The sequence below is a fragment of the Euleptes europaea genome, chromosome 1 (assembly GCF_029931775.1).
Source record: "Euleptes europaea isolate rEulEur1 chromosome 1, rEulEur1.hap1, whole genome shotgun sequence".
Lineage (NCBI taxonomy): Eukaryota > Metazoa > Chordata > Lepidosauria > Squamata > Sphaerodactylidae > Euleptes > Euleptes europaea.
Window position 1 is genome coordinate 114,814,579 of NC_079312.1, and position 20,221 is coordinate 114,834,799.

The 20,221-nt window shown below is 48.2% G+C and overlaps 1 protein-coding gene across 3 annotated transcripts in view; it reads right to left on the reverse strand.

The window, feature by feature from the left end:
• The window catches only part of PRKACA (protein kinase cAMP-activated catalytic subunit alpha), a 75,744-nt gene that overhangs the window by 13,431 nt on the left and 42,092 nt on the right, over nucleotides 1-20,221 (reverse strand). For all 3 annotated transcript variants that reach the window (XM_056853548.1, XM_056853555.1, XM_056853540.1), the window contains 5 exons: nucleotides 10,463-10,524; nucleotides 8,525-8,653; nucleotides 8,322-8,420; nucleotides 6,570-6,652; nucleotides 637-763 (listed from right to left, as the gene is read on the reverse strand). In XM_056853548.1, coding sequence (XP_056709526.1) covers nucleotides 637-763; nucleotides 6,570-6,652; nucleotides 8,322-8,420; nucleotides 8,525-8,653; nucleotides 10,463-10,524 — 500 coding nt within the window. The remainder of the gene's footprint in view (nucleotides 1-636; nucleotides 764-6,569; nucleotides 6,653-8,321; nucleotides 8,421-8,524; nucleotides 8,654-10,462; nucleotides 10,525-20,221) is intronic.

The window sequence follows — 20,221 nt, forward strand, 5'->3', positions numbered from 1 at the left end:
GTTCACCTATAGGTGAACACTGGACTACCTGCATGCAAAGCAAGCGCTCCACCATGGAGTCACAAGTCCTTCTCAGTAATAGTGTTAGCAATACGGGGGAAGTTGTGAAGAGGCACTCCAACCATAGCCTTGACATGGGCAGAGTTGAAGGAAAAAGGAAATTTAGAGGGGAAAGTATATGTTTCCTTTTCAAAAGTATTTTTCCAACATACATATTTTCCAGGGATATAAAAAAGCATAACATGATCACAGGAAGATGCCTTATACTGAGTCAGATCATTGGTCTATCAAGGCTAGTATTGTCTGCTATGATCCTGGCAGAGGTCTTTCACATCAACTATAATAAGATATTTTAAACCAGATTTTTTTTTAAACTGCTTGATTCCTAGTTAATAAAATTTATAGGATGATATGCCCTGGCCTTATTCTTTATCAATCCAACCAATTTCATAGAATGTTCCTTATGGCTAGCAAAACGTAATAATTTCTAATACTTGCTAGTAGTCTCACATATCTTGGGGTCCCCCCTGAAAACCCAAGTAACTATTCTGTAGCTCTTATATGGGCCACAAGGGACAAGTACTCTTAACAGTTTTGGGCAGCAGGATCCCACAGAATAGATGGAAGCCCCGTTACCTCAATGTAGCCCTGCTGGTCAATGAGGAGGTTCTCAGGCTTCAAGTCTCGGTAGATGAGATCTAGCGAGTGCAGGTACTCAAAAGTCAGCACAATCTGAGCGGCGTAGAACCGGGCATGAGGTTCACTGCATAAAATAGGAGAACGGAGCCTTGATTACTTACCATGAGGGCTCCTTCTCTTCTGAGGTGAAGGGCGTCTTGAGCTGTGGGTTGTTTTCCTTGCTCCATCCGGGGAAGGCAGGACTAAAATCGAACTTCCTGTCTCCCTGGTGGAAAAACAGCCTGCAGAAGCCCAGTTACAGCCTTGCCTAGTTCAATGGACAGGAATGAAACTGAAAACTGGTAACATTAATAAGACCAACAACAGCAACAGAGTAACAGGAAACTAGAGAAGATCTTAGTTTGCTTAACTTGTGGACGATATTCATCCTTGCAAATGTATAATGTGTAGAGGTCGCTACTAGAAGGTTCAATATTCCCAATTTTCGCCCAGGGTGGGCAAGGCGCTCTTCGCCTCAGAAGAGAAGGAGCCCTCACGGTAAGTAATCAAGGCTCCGTTCTCCTCTGAGGCAAGGGCGCCTTGAGCTGTGGGACCTTCAAGAGCTCCCATACAGGTGGGTTAGGAACCTTCTTCAACCACATGCTGCAAGACCCTCCGGCCAAAGGCTGCTTGCACGGAGGACCATGTGTTGATCTTGTAGTGTTTAACAAAGGTAGAGATTGATGACCATGTGGCGGCCCTACAGATCTCTTCCAATGGTGCTTGTCTATTAAAGGCCGCTGTTGTGGCTGCACTACGTAGGGAGTGAGCCGTAATGCCTACTGGGACCGGAGTACTACTGGCCTTGTATGCCTCTATTAAGCAGTGCTTTAGAGTATAGCTAATTGCTGCTGTGGACATTCGTTTTCCCCTAGTGGGATTGCTGATGCCAATGAACATGTAGTCCGATTGTCTAAATTCGGCTGTTCTCCTGATGAAGGTACGTATCGCTCTCCTAAGACCCAAGGAATGTCAGGAGCGTTCCTTAGGACAAGATGGTTTGGGGCAGAATGACGGTAAATTAATTTCCTGCAATTTGTGAAATGGTGAGTTCACTTTTGGTCGGAAGGTCTGGTCTGGTCTCAGGATCACTTTATCTTTGTGAAGAACTGAGTCCTTCTCTAATGGAGAGGGCTCTGATCTCCAACACCCACCTAGCCGAGGTGATGGCAACCAGAAACAAAACCTTCATCCGAAGATATTTGAGGGGGACTGAGGACAGAGGCTCAAAAGGAGAGGTGGTAAGGGCTTTTAACACTAGATTGAGACTCCGGGAGGGAAACCGGTGGACAACCGGTGGTTGTGTTTGAGAGACTCCCTTAGAAAGGCCACCACATGCTTATGTTTAGATGTGGGCACTCCGTCCATGACTGGAATTACCGTGGTTATTGCAGCTATTTGCCTCCTCAAGGTGGAAGCTGAAAGCTTTAAACGTATGCCCTCCTGTAGAAATTCTAGGATTTTTTGAACCCCTGGTTGTAGGGGATCCACTTTTTTCCTTCTTGCCCAGCGTACAAACGCCTTCCATGAGGTGTTGTAGATACGGCAGGTCGCTGGCCGATGTGCCTCCAGGATGGTGGCTACCACCTCCTGGGAATATACCTTGTCTAACAGGAGTCTCTTTTCAAGTGCCAGGCGGTAAAACAGAACCATTTGGGGTCTGGGTGAACTAATAGGCCCTGTCGGAGAGTCCCCCAATGGGTCAGTATTCTCCAAGGTTCCTGGCATGACATCTGTTGAAGAGTTGCAAACCACCGTCTGAGGGGCCAGAAGGGGGCTACCAGGATGACGTTTTCCTGTTCCCAATAAATCTTTCTTAGGACCTTGGGCAGAATGGGCAAAGGAGGAAAGGCATATAGAAGGCCTTTGGGCCATGGACTGGTCAGAGCGTCTGTTCCCTCCGCTTTCGGATGGAAGTACCTTGTGAAGAATCTTGTCAGCCTGCAATTTGCGTCTGAAGCGAACAAGTCTACTTGAAGGACGCCAAATCTGACAGTAATCTGTGGAAAGGCATCGTGATCTAGAGACCACTCTCCTTCGTTTACGGTCTGGCAGCGAGGCCAGTCCGCCTGAATGTTGAGGGCACCCTTTATATGTTCTGCTCATATTGATTTGAGGTGCACCTGTACCCATGAGAATATTGCCACTGCCTCCAGGTGTAGGGAGAAAGATCTGGTCCCTCCCTGCTTGTTTATGTGTGCTTTGGTTGTGGTGTTGTCCATCCTCACGAGGACATGATGACCTCGAAGGACTGACGCGAACTTGTGAAGAGCCAGTTTGACCACTCTCAGCTCTAGCAGATTGATATGCAGGCTGGTCTCTGCTGGGGACCATCGGCCCTGGGTTATGTGGCTGTTGAGGGTGGCTCCCCATCCCTCCAGACTGGCATCCGTAAATAGTTGCAGTGGCTCGTTGTGGATGTACTGACTGGCCTTCTGAAGGTTCGATGGGCAGGAACACCAACGTAGGCTCTGTTTGGCCTTTAAGGAGACGCGGATAGACCTGTCTCTCTTTTTGGCTATGTCCTTCTGGAACGGTAGGATTAACCACTGGAGTGATCTTGAATGAAACCGGGCCAAGGGAACCACTGCTATACAAGCGATCATGAGACCCAGGAGTTTTGCCAAAGACATGAGTTGGGCCGATTTTGATCTGACTATGGATGATGCTAGGGTGACAATTTTGTGAATCCGTTCTGGAGGCAGGGACAGGGAATTCTCTTTAGAATTTATCTGGACCCCCAGGTGGACCATAGAACGGGTAGGTGTCAGGGAGCTCTTGGTGAAATTGACTATATAACCATGCTCTTGGAGAACCAGTACTACCCTAGTAGTGTGAGATATGGACTGTTCTCTGGATTGGGCACATATCAGGATGTCGTCCAGGTACGGATGTATCTGGATGCACTCCTGTCTGAGGGAAGCTATGACCGTAACGAGGATCTTGGTAAAGACCCTTGGGGCGAAGGCCAGGCCAAAGGGCAGGGCCCTGAAGTGGGAGTGGCCAGAGGCAAAACAGAGATACCATTTGTGTTGGGGGTGAATGGGCATGTGGGGATAGGCTTTGGTTAAGTCCACCGCTGTCATGAATATGCCGGGGCATAGGGATTCTACAATTGACCTTAGGGTCTCCATCCTGAAATGTTTCTGTACCATTATCTTGTTGACATATTTTAGATCTAGGATGGCCCTCCAGTCCCAATTTTTCTTGGGGACGGTAAAGATGGAGTAAACCCCTTGACGCCTTTCGTGGGAGGGAACCTGCTCTATGGCCCCGATCTGGAGAAGGTGTTGGATGGCCCTGAGTGTCCTGGCACGTTTTTCCTTTCTGAGGGATGTTGGGGAGAGAATAAATCGGTCGCATGACTGGGAGGTGAACTCCAAAAGGTAACCCTCTGCTAGGATTCTGGAGACCGAATTGTCAGGATTGGAGGATAGCCATCTGGTTCTGAAATACTGACGCCTCCCCCCGACACCTGTGGGGTTGACATCATTGGATATTGTTTTTGGCAAACTTGTCGCCCTTATCGGCTCTGGCCTGTTGATTCTGGGATCTTTGAAACCTTCCTCCCCTACGAAAGGACCGGGAAGTGTTCCAAGATCCCCTTCCCCCCCGTATTCCGTTCTGTATCTCGAGGAAACTCGAGAGGAACAAAAGAAAGGGTAGTTAGAGGGCCTTTGCTCCTTTCAGATCTGTCTAGGAATGGACTTTTTATCCTTGGTTTCCACCAGGATCTTATCCAATTTTTCCATGAATAGCCTGTCCTCTTGAATGGGGTAGGCCATGAGGGTGGTTTTGGCTCTAAAATCTGCTGGCAAAGCTCTCAGCTAGAAGGCTCATCGAAGTAACAGAAGCCATGGACCGAGCTGTGAAAGACATAGAATCTAAGGTGCGTCCACCATTAGACTGACTGCGCTTAGAACTCTCTCAGGCCTCCAATAACTCGGTGGTCCTCTTCAGGAACCAGATGAATGAGCTTTTTTACCCAAAGGTACGAATCTCTAGCAAAGATGGAAATGGTTGCGTTGGATTGAATTGCCAGGTCTGAGGCCTCGTGTGCCTTTTTAGCCAGAGAGTCCAATTTTCTATCCAGCTGGTCACGCAGCGATCCCATCCCATCCTCTGGGACAAGCCCTGGGTTCTGCAGGTCTGCAACCGGGGCATCTACAAGGGGCAACTTGAGCATAGTCATAGCATGAGGCGCAAGGGTGTACAGTTTCTTAATATTAGGTGGTATCTGTTTGGTAGAGGATGGATTATCCCATTCCTCTCTGACTGTTCAGGGAAGGGACCCAGGTTATTTGATACCTTTTTTCTGGGAAAGCATTCTTTAACCCCCTGTTTCAGTTTGGGTTTTGGCTCCTCAGAGGAATCTGCCTCTTCATTTAAATCTAGGGCCAGGATGGCTTTGGCTAAGAGCCCCTGGTAGTCTTCCCCAGCAAATAGCCTGGTTTGTTGTTCCTCAGACTGAGAGGACTCGTCCTCTGAGTCAAATTCCTCTTCTTCTCTTTCTTCCTTGGAATCCATGGGAGAGGTTGTGGGTCCTGAGTGTTTTGAGGCTCTGTCTCCCTTGTTTTCAATGCAGCCTTAGTTGGCCATTGAGAGGAGGTGGATGCCTGCATCTGATTGGGAGCTGATTCCTCCTCCCTAGTACTCAGGGAGTGGGAGAAGGATGTGGAGGGAGACCCAAAAGGACCCGTCCAAGGAAAGGGGGGAACTCTCAATTGGAAAGCCTGAAAAGCCTGCCATTGCCTTTGTAATACAAAATTAACAAGATCATCTGCCTCCTGCTTGGAGAATTGCCAACCGACCACCGCTTCTGCAAGGGAGGGGGGGTACGCTTCCAACTCCAGGCAGGGAGGCGTCCATGGAAAAAACCGGGAGGGCGTTTGGAATTGTGCTTGCAGCAGGAACAGAAGAGGCGGGAGATTTCTTCCCGGTTTCCAGGCCAGCATTGTTCTTGGAGCTGTGTCTCTTCCTCCTGGGGCCCTGGTGCAGCAGCGTGGCTTTTCGCGCCTTTTTCAGCGTCTGCTGCACCGGCTCTGCAGCGCGTTTTCTGTCTGGTTGCTCCTTAAGGGCTCACTACTGCGGCTGTTGGGAGAGCTGGTATCGTTGCGGGCGGATTGGACCAGCCCGACCCGGTAGTCCTCTACCGATCATAGATCGTCCTCCCGGGAATTAATGGCATCCGCCATTTTGGAGGCTCCAAAAAGGGGCTCCGAAAGTAGAAAAAACCACAAAAGGGAGGTTGGGAGGGGAATAGAGAAGTAAGAACATAGTAGGTAAGTAGATTAGACAGATAGACTGGTAGACAAATAGAATAATTTCCCTAATCTAAGCTAAAGCACGGAGCTGTGCTACAGAACCTGCTTCCCCTTAGACGGCAGGAGGAAACTGGGCTTCTACAGGCTGTTTTCCTGCCAGGGAGACAGGAAGTTCGATTTTAGTCCTGCCTTCCCCAGATGGAGCAAGGAAAACAACCCACAGCTCAAGACGCCCTTGCCTCAGAGGAGAAGCGTTTTTTCCTAAGCGAACTCTGGCCCACGTCAAGTAGGACTTTCCCTAGAGTGTGGTTCAATCCTGCCCACAATCCACTGCCATGAAAGACATCCCCCCATCCCCAGGTTCACCAGGGCCTTCATATCAATCTCAGTCCACCTTCTTGATTCTCCGTCAGGCTTCTTTTACATGCCGACTGTGGACTTAATCCTTGTGAAACCCAATTCTCTGCTGAGCTGACCTTCTCTACTGAATTCCAAAGCCACCAATCTCAACCAGTAACCCCCTGATGAAAAGCACTCAGCTTCTAATGGCCTGTCAAGCCTGGCCATCTCTCCATTAGCACAGAATGAGCATCATCCCACCGTTACAGCAAAGGGAAGAGTGCTCACCTGAACCTGCCAATCCGTCGTAGGTGGGAGAACATCTCACCACCTGGGATATATTCCATCACCATGTACAGATTCGAGTTATCCTGTAATCAAATGCAGAAACAACTAAGAGCCGTGGCAAATACTGCTTTGCTCCCACCGCTGTCTCTTTTGTTTATAAAGAGCTTACACTGAGCACTGTAGAAAAGGCAGTCAAGGATGTATAAGTACATTCACATATCTAAGGGAGAATTCTGGGAAAGAAATGGGGTGCGGGGAGAGAATCCTGCGTCTGGCACATAACTCAGTATCCCAAGGACTTACTTTTAAAAACAAACATCTGGCCTTTTTAGTTGCACAGAAAAAAATCTTCAAAACATTCAGACAAGGCCTAGGAACCAGGAGACATCAAACCACAGGTCCCAGCACTTCAGCACCACGTTCCTTTCCCCTGGCTCCTGTTTCTTAACTTCCCTGCAATATCCATGCTCCTTGCCTTGCCCATTGCTCTCCACCACCTTACAACAACCACAGAAAAAGGAAGCCCTTCAAAACCTGGATACGCAGGCGCATTTCATGTGCGCAAAGCTTTGACTGTTTGTTTGCTATAAAATTGTTTTTCCATAATAGACACAGTCCTATTCTTCATGTTCTGTTCCAAGGTCTGTTCCTGTTATGGCAAAGCTAGTGTAGCTTTAAACGATATTTAATGGCCACTTTATATATAGTATAATTAATACATGGCACTAGTATATGTTAGTACAACCAAGGGGATGAGCTATACATGTAGCCAGGGGCGTAACACCTGCAGTCCTAAATGTATGTAGTTGGAAATATATCTCACAGACATCAGGGGGACTTCTGAGTAACACTCACCCCCAAAGCCTGCAGGGGAAGCCCTGTAATTGAAATAACTTATGCAAGGCAGCTTACATTCATACCTGCTCACACTTTATTCTGGGTGAGAATTTTGCTGCTTCCACATATGGGTTTTTCCCTGCATAGGCAGAAGGAAGCCCACAGTAAAGAGCGCATCCAGAAGATGTGCCTGATCTGGCCATGACTCATCTGGATTCTGGTTTTTCTCTCCCTTTAATCCAGAGGAGAAGAGGGGGGGGGAGTCCCGATGTGAAGGGGAAACTGCAGGCAGACATCTATCTGGACACCCTACCTGCAGCTGCTACGGGGATGAGGGTAGGGCAGAACTAAGCTCGACTTTCAAAATCCCCCTCCCCTTAGCCCTTCGAAGAGCTTTTTTTCTTTTCTTGGCTAAACCGTTCTACACAATGCAGCTTGATAGGGAAAAGGGAGGGGAAGAGGGGATTCTGAGCTGTGGGAGGGGTGCTGAATGTGCCATAATTCCTGTGCTTTGGGGCATGTGCAGAAAAGGGGGAGGGGGGCAACAGCAAGGAGAACAGGAAAAGGGTATGTGTGGACACTGTTCCTGCCTGTTTCCACCCCATTTGCAGCTGCTTGCTATAGTGGGGGGGGGGGCATTTTAATGCCCCAATATAGAGGTAGCCTTAATAATCTGTTGACACTATTGTCAAGGACCACATTATTGGACAGAAGATAGGAAGGAACCTCTCGCTTCCTCTCTGTATGGGACCAGCAGGATTTCCCATTGTGTACTGTCCACAATAGGGGTTGAGCCGCTGTGTACATTTTTAAAGGTTCCTTTCCATTTACATGCTTAGAGCCAAACCCTTTTGTTGCTTCAGAATTACAGAGACCCCGAGACTGAGAAAGAAAAGGGGGGAAAAGCACCCATACCTTGAAAGAATACTCTAGCTTGACAAGGAATGGGAAGTTCACAGCCTGGAGTATGCGCTTTTCATTGAGGGTGTGCTCAATCTGTTTCAGTTTGACAACCTGCAGGACAGGAAGGAAGTCAGCCAGAGATCCACCCTCTCCACTCCGCTGCCCCTCTCTCCCCTCAAAACATACATTTTGCAGACTGGCAGGTCCAGACTCACTTTTTGCTTGTCGAGAATCTTCATGGCAAAGTAATTGCCAGTATCCTTGTGCTTCACAAGCATCACCCGCCCAAATGAGCCTGTACCCAGGGTCTTGAGCCGCTCGAAGTGGTCCAGGCTGGAAGTGTTCTGCAAAAGGAAGAAAGGGATCAGAAAAGGGGAGGGAGAAAAATCTGCTGAGAGCTGTCTGGCTGAACGCCACCGTGTTCAAAATTTGAGTCTTTATTTAAATAGCCAGGAGGGCTCAAGATGCAGGACGACTAGTTTCTCCTAAAAGACGACCCACCCTTCAGGAAGCATCATGTGCTCTGATGCCACGCTGGGGCAGCATTTATTCTCAGAAAGGAACAGGCTTGGGAAATGCCAAACCCCCCCTCCCCGCCCAACATTGCCTACTGTGTTCTTGGGGTTTGAGAAAGTTGTCATTTTACCACCAGAGGGTGCAAGAGACAAAGATTTTAGAGAGGGGGCCATGTGCTGTCTGCAGAAAAACCCAACTCTAGCCACAAAAAATGTCTAGCTGCCAGCATCTTTACCACACTGTCTGTAATAAACTAGGAGCAGGCAACAAGGAGTCAATGCAGAAGGCCTGTTCGGATAGTGAAGAGCCAAAAAATTACACTTATTGCAAAACGTATCTAGAGGTAACAGCACCTTTAGATAAAAGATCACAAACAAGCCAAAAAGCGACAGCACCCCACATTTCAGGACCAATTTACATACCTGTGCGGTTGCCATGATTTTTGGACGGCCACCTCGTGGGGTTGAGATGCTAAAATACTGGGCCTCTTAGTGAAACAGCCAGGCACATTTTAGAAGTTGCAAGGAAGAAAATACTGCTCACAGTTGGGGTGACACAGAGGTTCTTTCCTCTGCCGGTAGTATAAAGCCTGCTAACATTTAGGCAGGAGTATAAGAAGAAGAAGAAGAGTTGGCTTTTATATGCCAACTTTCTCTACTACTTAAGGGGGACTCAAACCAGGGGGACTCAAACCTTCCCTTCCCCTCCCCACAACAGACACCCTGTGAGGTAGGTAAGGCTGAGAGAGTGTGACTTGCCCAAGGTCACCCAGCTGGCTTCATGTGGAAGAGTGGGGAAACAAATCCAGTTCACCAGATTAGCCTCCACTGCTCAAGTGGAGGAGTGGGGAATCAAACCCGGTTCTCCAGATCAGACTCTACCATTCCAAACCACCACTTTTAACCACACCACGCTGGTTCTCTGAGCTATGGACTTTTCATCCTTCCTTCTAACGGACAACAGAATCTGCCTGCTGGAGTAATTTGGACACTTTAATATGCCCCCCTTGTCTACCGAAGCCTTACCAAAACTGGCAAATTTTTTGCCGTTCATGTTCCCAAAGAGATCTGCCAAACAGTCCTAGAAATGCACAAGCAATGTATTCCCAATCTGGCTCTCCTGTGGTCAAATACTCTCTGTTTCCAACCTGGATTCTCTCCCACTCCAGCTACAATCTGCAAAACGTGTCTTCAAAGTGGCCCCTCTAGAACAAACTGAGGATTGCAAGGGTCTATTTCTAAGTCCTTATTTGCCCGGCAGGACAGGTTAGCAGAACCACAGCATCAAGACTTTTCTGCTGTAACTAAAGTGATTCCACCCCCTTCCCCCGGCTGAGTGCCGTGTGCTTCTGTGAAACCAGCAACATGTTTAAATTGAGGCAACGAAGGGTGTCTTGCGCAGCAGCACCACCAACGAAGCAGGCCCTTGGACAGTGGATCCCTGACGCTGTACAGGTCAGAGACCGGATAACTGGATTCAAGTGCAATGCCGGCTAAACAAAACCCTACAGAGGTGTGTCTCGTTTGGTGACAAACTCCCAGCTCCATTTTAAAATCAGGCCGAAGGATTTAGAAAAGGAGCGACAAGATCTAGATTGCTTCTAGGAGGATAAAAGGTGAAGAGGCTGGGTACAGTACCTGTGATGGGTTTTCCCATTTCTTGAGGAACTCTTCTTTGGCTTTGGCTAGAAACTCCTTCACTGTAAGCAAGCAAAGGTAGGGAAACAGCATTAAGAACAGAGTGATGCTTCATGCCCTGGGCTGCTAAACACTCTTTAGAGCTCGGAGAAACTTCACTGGGAGGCCAGATTCCCTTTTCACCCCTACCAACTTCTTTCTTTCTTTTTTTTTGGGGGGGGGAGGGGGAGAGGAATTGCCAGGAATGCAGGATTCAGCCCCAGCAGAGATGCCACAAGGTGCAGCTAGCCGCTAGGATGTTTTTCCATGCAGCCCCCATTTCCTAGAAAGCAAGCACAAACTCTCCTTTGGACTCAGCCATGAGACTTTAGATCAGCAATGGCCACTGGCTGGCTCGTGTTCCATCTCTGGCCTCTGGCGGGTCTACTGACTGAACTTAAGACAGCTGTTTTTCTGCTTTTGTCTGTTCCATCAGTATGCAACTACTGGCCTATGACTTTCTAAAGGTACGTTTTATTGCTCTTTTAATTGATGCTGCAAGGTCTGTTTGTTGGAAAGGTAGGGTAGAACTTTTTACAAATTAAAAATTAGAAGTCCGTACTACTTCTAATGGAATGGGGCTTGGGATGTAGAACTTGCTTGGCAGAACTGGTACAGGGTGGGTGGGAGTGCCTGATGAGGTCAGGAAGGTTGCCACTCTCCTGGCTTCCCAAAAACTATGCAAAGCTGTGTTCTTGAGGGCTTTTCTACACAGGTAATAGTTGCACTTTGCAGAACCATTTAGAAAGCTACTTGGGTAGAGGTTTAGGTTCCTCAGTGGAACAGGCTTCCTCTGGAGGTGGTAAGCTCTCCTTCCCTGGAGGTTTTTAAGAAGAGGTTAGATGGCCATCTGTCAGCAATGCTGATTCTGTGACCTTAGGCAGATGATGAGAGGAAGGGCATCTTGGTCACCTTCTGGTCACTAGGGGTGTGGAGAGGGGAGTTAGTTGTGAATTTCCTGCATTGTGCAGGGGGGTGGACTTGATGGCCCTGGTGGTCCCTTCCAACTCTATGATTCTGAGGTATCTACTATTAGACTACCTGGGGCTCCAGTCCGAGTTCGGAGAATAATGTGACCCCAGGAATAAAAATCTAGCCAATCCCTGATCTAGACCATGGCTGCTTGTCTTTGGGGCTATTAATAGATTGCTCATTTTGTGACGTCACCCCATGGGTCAGGAATGACCCAGTGCTTGCACAGGGGACCTTTACCTTTACCTTTTATTTTGGGGACCAGATGAACTAAAACAACATGCCCAATCCCTACGGGCCGCATACAGCTTCAACCCACAGAGGGTTCCCAGCCACATAACAGAGCAAGTGAATGCTAAACCTTCATGGAGGGAGGCAGAGGACCCGTGCTCTCCTTGCCGAATCCAAGCCCTTAAAAACAAAGCCTTTGGAGATGGAAGGTTGATGTTTCGACAGAATTAAAAACGTGAGGGCTGAGAGCAGAGGTGCTCATTGTGCACATCAGCTGGTCCTTATTTCCTTTGCAGAAAGAGCTATCCAGAGTTCAAAAGGCAGTTCTCGTGTTTGGTACAACGGTCTTTCAGAGAGAAAAGCTGCATGTGCTTCAAGCCAACGTCCTCCCCTTAAAAGTTGCTCATGTCAAATCTCCCCAAATTCTTTTGGAACTTATTTTCAAGAGCGCCGTCCAAAAATATAATCCTGAGGAAGATTCAGTCACGCACAGGCCTTTCTGGCCAACACCTAGCAAGCTGGGTGGTGGTGGTGGTAGAATCAATCAAGATTCAGGACCCACACTTTAAGCATAAGCCCAGCCTCACGGTAGCCGTTCATGGAAATGCATCCCCCACTACATGACCCATTCTGAAAACAGGCCAGCCCACTGATGACCTGCATACAGCCAAGCAACAGCCAGCAGGCTGAGTCAATGCATAGAATCATAGAGTTGGAAGGGACCACCGGGTCATCTAGTCCAACCTCCTGCACAATGCAGGAAATTCACAACTACCTCCCCACACACACACACCCAGTGACCCCTACTCCATGCCCAGAAGACACCCAAGATGCCCTCCCTCTCATGATCTGCCTAAGGTCATCGAATCAACATTGCTGACAGATGGCCCTCTAGCCTCTGCTTAAAAACCTCCAGGGAAGGAGAACTCCCCACCTCCCGAGGAAGCCTGTTCCACTGAGGAACTGCTCCAACTGCCTCACTATAATGACTCAAGTTTAGAGCCCAGCCCCATGCACACAAGAGAATCCTGGGAGCCAGTCTTGGGCATATCTAAGAGCAGCTGCCTGGAGTCCGAGCAAGCTCCACATAGGTTCCCCCACGGCTGGCTCCCTCAGCTCCTGTTCCCTCAGATGATCCGCAAATGGTATGGTCGGGTTTTCCAAGCCACAAAACACTATTTCAAAGTACTAGTTCAAAGAAGAAGGTGCATAGCGATGTATCGAACCAAGAAAGTACTCAGTGTCCCACCATATTTTTACAGTAAAAGATCTTACCCAGAGAAAGACTGTCTTAACTAGAGGAACAAACATCCAGCTAAGCAGGACTGTTTTTGATTAGAAAGTTTCTATCCTTCATGATTACCGGGGGGGGGGTGGGGGAGCACAGGGTTGCCAGCTCCAGGTTGGGAAATATCTGGAGATTTTGGAGGTAGAGCCTGAGGAGGGCGTGGTTTGGGGAGGGGCTTCAATGCCATGGAGTCCAATTGCCCAAGCGGTCATTTTCTCCAGGGAAACTGATGATCTCTATTAGCTGGAGATCAGTTGTAATAGTGGGAGATCTCCAGCTACTACCTGGAGATTGGCAACCTTTGAGGGGGGAGCCTTCAAAAGGTGGAAGCAACACCTGGGAAAGGGTTAGAGTTAACAGGATGTTCAGAAGGAGAAAGTTTCTCTTTCTTCAGAGCTCCCTAGACCATCCCCTCAAGATCCACCCCATGAATCCAAGGGTGCCACCAATGGCCCACAGAAAAAGATTCCCTCACCCCCCCAACACCACACTGACTTAACCCCAACATCACATGAAAACAAGCCACATAATTTGCTCACTTCTACAGCCGTCTCACCCTGAAACTAGGGCCCCCCTAGACCTCCTCTTGGCAGCCCTGCATGACTCTTCCCCTCCTGTTCTAAGTGCACAACAGAGCAGTGAAAGGAAAGCACCTCATGCTGTTCCCACTTGTGTAGATTCTGGAGCCCACAACCTAATCAGTTAATTAAGTAAAGTTGTCTGATTAAAACTGATCAAATCATCCCATGCTGATTCTGCATATTATGCAAACGTTAACATTTACCCTGCCTCCCTGGTTCACAACACTTGGGGTTTTCCAGATTAAATAATTTTTTGTCAAGAATTCCCAAGGCTGACATCCCAAGGACTTAAGGTAGCAAAAGCTCTACTCTCCTAAACGGCATATCCTGCACGGAGATCAGAGGCCCTTACCTGCATCCCCACTGCTATTCTGTTAGGAGTAAAGTTTGCAGATGGCAAATGCCAGAGCAAAGTGAAGGGGGTCTTGCTTCTTTAGCAGAGGAAGTCCATCTACACAACCCGGGATTGATTCCTCTTGCTGAAAGGGGAGAACCTCCAAACCACTAACCATATTCCCACCCACCCCCAGTGTCTAAAGAGCAGTCCTAACAAAGCTCTCAAGGGCCTCTGTTAATCCTACACACACACACACACACACACACACACACACACGGGTTGCCAACTTCCAGGTACTAGCTGGAGATCTCCTGCTATTACAACTGATCTCCAGCCGAAAGAGATCTGTTCACCTGGAGAAAATGGCCGCTTTGGCCTTTGGACTCTATGGCATTGAAGTCCCTCCCTTCCCCAAACCCCGCCCTCCTCAGGTTCTGCCTCCCAAAAAATCTCCCGCCGGTGGCAAAGAGGGACTTGGCAACCCTAACACACACAGGCCAAACACATCACGCATTCGCTTAAAATGAACACAATGCACAATGGACCAAACAGGTATTTTCCAGCCATCCTCACTTTGCATGAGGCCTTCACTGGCAGCTGCAAAACTGTAGGCTGATCCAAGAACTCCCGGCTCCCAGCCCCTTTCCCTGGAGTCATTCAACTCTCTACAGAAGAGTTTGGACCATCTCTGCAACCACTAGAAACGGTTTCAAAGCGGTTCCTTCCAGCACAAAATCCAAGAGACAGAAAAATGGAGGAGCAGCTGAAATAAGGAAATGTGGCTAGTATTGGCCTAGCCCCCCTTCTCCCACAGGCCAGGTGCCTTCCACTCGTGGAATATTGCTGGGGTATGTGTGGCTGTGTGTGGAAGGGGGAGATGTTCTGGCTACAGCAGGCCTCCCGCCCCATCCCTTCACACTGCAGCAGAGCTGCTGGATTTTCCCCGAGGCACGCACACAAGCAGATGCGGAGCTGCAGCTCAGCCTGTCTGACCTACTTTTCTTTTTTGCCTCCTATTATATCCATAGGTCTTGCGGTCCCCAGAAGCTTCTGCCTTCCTGCACCAGTCCCGACTTCCTCCTCACCCCTTGCGGAGATTTCCACTGCCACGTCAGCGGGGAGCGGAGTGTCCTTTTCCCTTCTCAGGGCACCCCAGCGCCACGCTCGGGCTTCCACGTGGCCCTCTGGAAGGGCAGCAGGGGCCTCTTCCCCAGCCCCATCCCGAGGAAACTAGCCTCCCATATAAGCTGCAAGAGAGCATCGCACACCGCAAGGCCAGGCTGAGTGCTGCAATCTAATCCGATTTGACCCTCAGGAGCCCGGCCACTCCCAAGTCACACCAAGTGCCCAACCGAACACTAACCCTCTGTACGTTTTAAGGGCTAGAACAGGATGGCTGGTTTCTGTGTTCTCACGAGTTTCTCTTTCCTCTACACTGATATTATTATGGAGGCCGCTTGGTAGGGTTGCCGATCTCCAGGCTACAGAGACCAGTTCACCTGGAGAAAATGGCCGCTTTTGAAGATGGACTCTATGGCAGTACCCCCATTGATGTCTCTACCCTCCCCCAAACCCCACCCTCCTCAGGCTCCACCCCTAAAAATCACCAGGTATTTCCCAGCCTGGATCTGGCAACCCTACCCTTTGGGGAGACAGTAGGCAGCATAAGGCCTTGCTAGATCAGACCAAAGATCCACCTCAGTCCACGTTCTGTCTCCAGTGGTCAGCCAAATACCCTGGAAAACACACCGCCAGAGCAAGAGCTGTCCTCTGTTTAGAGCTACAACAGTTAGATTGAATGTCCATGACCAGGAGCAGTGCACATCTGAACACTATCCCACTGTGACAAACTATATGCAGAAGCAGATGGATCTTGGGGTTTGCTCCACAGGGCATTTTCTTGAGATTAACTCCAGTCTTCGGCAAACAGAGATACACTGCCTGCACGAATCATTGCTAACAGCCACTGATGGGAGACAGAGCTACATTTACGTGTACTCTAAGGTCAGTGGCCACCAGTTCCATAATCTGATTATGCAATACGTGGAAACAAGCCTCACTTTCATTGCCCCAAACCTGCCTATCAAGCTACTGAATGACCTCAGGTTCCTATACTTTCAGAAAGAGATTGCTCCTCATTATATTGCATTGTTCAGGCATTTATCATTATGTTTAATTTAGAACCAGGTCCTGGGATATGGATCCAAAAACCCATGCAATGGAGCCAGGGATAGACAGGAGGGATTTTCCAACAAAGCCTGGGAAGCCCTAAGTCTGCAGAAAAATCTAAAATTATATATCTAAAATGAGTGGGGGTGTGGAGAGATTAACCTCCCCAAGAAATAGAAGCGACATTTGCTGGTTTATAAGATGAAGGCCCAGTGAAATCTTGTGAGACTACATTCTGAGATCCCAGGGGCAATTTTGGGGGTTGCTAGGCAACCACCGCAATACAGTACAAGCTCTGATTTCTGTCAGTCAAAGGCTAACAGGAAAAAATGGATGGAGGGGAGGGGGAAAAACAGGAAAAGACAAGAGGTCAAGAAGCTGAAGGGAGGAGAAAAGAAAAGGCAAATAGTTGAATGAGAGAGAAGAAAAAAGGGAAGAGGTTGCTATGGGGATGGACAGCTAAAGACCTGGGGGTGGAGACAAATGTAAGCTGGTGGGAGGAAAAGGTGATGGGGGCTACCAGGTGGAGGGGGGAAAGAAGATACTCATGTGCCCCATACTTGTAACTTCTAAGCTAAAACAATGAGTGAGAGTGTGTTTGGCCTCTGGCTCATGAAAGCTTATGCAACAATATATTTCTTACATCAAAGGTTGGGAGTGATCCCCAGACACAGAGGATCATTTACCCTTTTGCCTGGATCTTGTTTTCATCCGTGCCCTTTAGTGTTATGCAACACACCTTGCCCTGGGAAACTGGGCCTCCCGGCCTCCCTTTGCAATAACCCCTCCACCCACCCACCCACCCACCTACACACACACCTTGTGCTTTTCGTAGCTGTGTGTTTCTTCATGATAAATGTAACACTTCATACATCTGGCTCATAAAAGCATATGCCATCATAAATGTGTTAGATTTGCTATAATATTCCTAGCAAGGCCCTTCTGCCTGTTACATTGCCTACACTACACAGTCTTTGTACAAGAGAACAAAGGACACAAATCAGATCTAAACAAATGGAAACCAGTGGAGGCCCATTTCAATCTCCTTGAACGTTCAGAATTGGATTTAAAAGTTGCAATACTTCAGCAGAAATGTTTTGAAGGAAGAATCTGGCAAGAAGCTTCTGAGTTGGAATTCATATCCAGACTTGATACTATCACACCTGACACAATAAGGGCTTGAGGTAGTTAGTGCAGTACAAAGAGTAAGTTCCTCCTTACATATTTATGTACACTATACATTCATCAACAATTGGAAGTAGTCCATATCAGCTCTGAGTAGGTATTCGCTTTACCTCGCAAAAGATGGAAGCAATATCTAGTCATGTCAAACCTTGCCTGTTTGTGGATAATCCCTCTGCCGACCGCACGTAACACTTCATGCATCCGACATTCTGGAGTACGAAACTTACACCACATTAAAATGAGCCATAAGCTGTCCTTTAACAAGAAAGTGCTTGGCTGAACATTTCAGTCACCAACCCACTAAAATTGCATATGGTATTCTAAGTGAATGCCCACCATACATGTATAATGGTATACATGCTGTTTCAGCTTCAGTCACTTGTATAGTAGTGTCCAGCATCAGATCTGCCCCTTTTCCCTGCTGCAGAGGACTAAGCAGACCTGCTTTCTAATATGACCCCAAGTTATCGATCTTGGTAGCTACAACCAATTTAGATGCTGTCAGGGTATGTGTAACATTAGGGTTTTTTCTCCTTTTGGCCCTAACATGGAACCATGCATTTACTCATTTTGAATATTTGAATCTCATATTTTTCAGTATCATCCAGTCTGAAGAGCTCCTTTGAAGAAATACTCACACTATTGTTTTAATTTTTCTAGAGGTGGGCTTTGGAGTCCATGCAGTCCATCATGGTACCATTCTACTACAGGGATGTTTACCTAGCCCTAGTGGAAATTTGTTAAAGCCCAAGAGACAACCCCAACTTCCTGCATTTCTTTCCCCATCCAAGCAATGCCCCATTTTGGGAATGTCTGTGGATGTTTACACTGTTTTAAGATTTGTTTGGGAAGGTAGGGGAAATTGCCCCCTTTTTCTGAGCAGGATCGTGTCTAAACCACTCTTGCTGACCAGAAGGATTACATACAGCTTTGACGCCAAGGAGCCAAGGCATGGGCTGGTGTTTCGGTTAATTTAAGCACTTTGCCATGCCTACCGCTTCCTGGTTTCATTTCATTTAGCAGTTCCAGAGTAGAGTAGTTTAAAATCCAAAAAGACCTAGAGTGCTTTGCTCATGGCACTAAGCTCCAACCCCAATGTCCTGCTACAGTGTTTAGGCATGATCTTTGAAGCATCACTTATCCTCACTAGGTGCCAGCTATGTCATCTGTCAAGGAACAGTGATCACATCCTGTGTCTTGTCCTACCTGACAGCCATTTGGAGATCACAAAGCTCAAGTATGCATTCATTCAACGCCTTCCCCTCACCAAGTTGTCAAGCAAGCCAGAAAAGCGCCATACATAGGGTTGCCAAGTCCCTCTTTGCCACTGGCGGGAGGTTTTAGGGGCGGAGCCTGAGGAGGGTGGGGTTTGGGGAGGGGAGGGACTTCAATGCCATAGAATCCAATTGCCAAAGCGTCCATTTTCTCCAGGTGAACTGATCTCTATCGGCTCGAGATCAGTTGTAACAGCAGGAGGTCTCCAGCTACTACCTGTAGGTTGGCAGCCCTAATCGCCATACACAGTGATGGCGCTCTGAAAACAGACCACCCATTTTATGGTCTGAGTGGCACTGGTGGGGAGGCCTTTTGGATGAACAGGCTTGACCTTACAGCAGGGGACTGTAAAGGGCACCTCTGATTAACTTTCATCAGTTTACAAAGCCAGCTCTATAGCTCTTTATCCAAACTGCTGTAGACGTTCCGATCTAGTGCCTTGCTGCTGTGGGTTAAATGGCGAAGAGTGAACAAGTGGAAACTCAATCCTGACAAGACAGAGATGTTGGTCAGGAAGGTCGATGTCCTGAAGGACATTATACCTCCCCTCTTTTGATGTGATCCAGCTGACACTCCCTGACTTAAGAGCCATGGGCAGGGGTGTCAAACATAAGTCCTGAGGGCCGGATTGGGCCCCTTGAGAGCTCTTATCCGGCCCGCAAGCCAGCCGAGGCAACCACCTTCCCCAGTCTCAATCTGGGCTGGTGAGGCCCGGCCCAGCCTGACCAAGTGACATTTATGTCATATCCAGCCCTCATAACAATTGAGTTCGACACCCCTGGCCTAGGGGGTTATACTGAATCCAGCTTTATTGCTGGAGAAACAAGCTAAGCAGTTTAAAAAGTGGGGGCATTCTTTCAACTTCCTTAGCTCAGAAGATGGCCCCCTACCTTGATTTGTCTGATCTGGCCACATGGATCTACGCAAAGGTTAGCTCGAAGCTGGACTACTGTAATGTACTCTATGTGGATGTGCCCTTAAAGAAAACCCTGACACTCCAGTTTATAAAGAATGCCAAAGCTCGTGGACGATCCAGTGGTTACTGATCAGTTACCAGGTTCAATTCAAGGTTCTGGTTATCATCTATAAAACCTGTAACGGTCTGCATACTGAAAAACTGCCTCTCCTTCTATGCCCCAGCACAGCAGCCACTCTACAAATGGGTAAAATCGCCAACTGCTCAGTCACACACCCTCTCTGTGGTGGCTCCCACCTTGGTGGAATGACCTGCCTGGGATGGTCAGTAAGAACCTCCAGGTAGTAGCTGGAGATCTTCTGCTATTACAACTGATCTCCAGTTGACAGAGATCAGTTCACCTGGAGAAAATGGCCGCTTTGGCAATTGGACTCTATGGCACTGAAGTCCCTCCCCTCCCCAAACCCCGCCCTCCTCAGGCTCCGCCCCCAAAAACCTCTTGCCGGTGGCGAAGAGGGACCTGGCAACCCTATCAGTAAGGCCTCCACACTTCTATCATTTCACAGAATGTGCAGAACTGAAATGTTCAGATAGGCATTTTTATGAAGGGATTAGAACGGTCTGTAAATGAAGGTAATTTTTTTGCATACCTGGGGAGTCCCCCAAGATGCAGAAAACCCTGATGGTGGATGGGCTGGGTTTTGTTTTTGGGTTTTTTTGTTTTAATTATTAACATGCGCCACCCTTTACTAGCACACATTGTAAA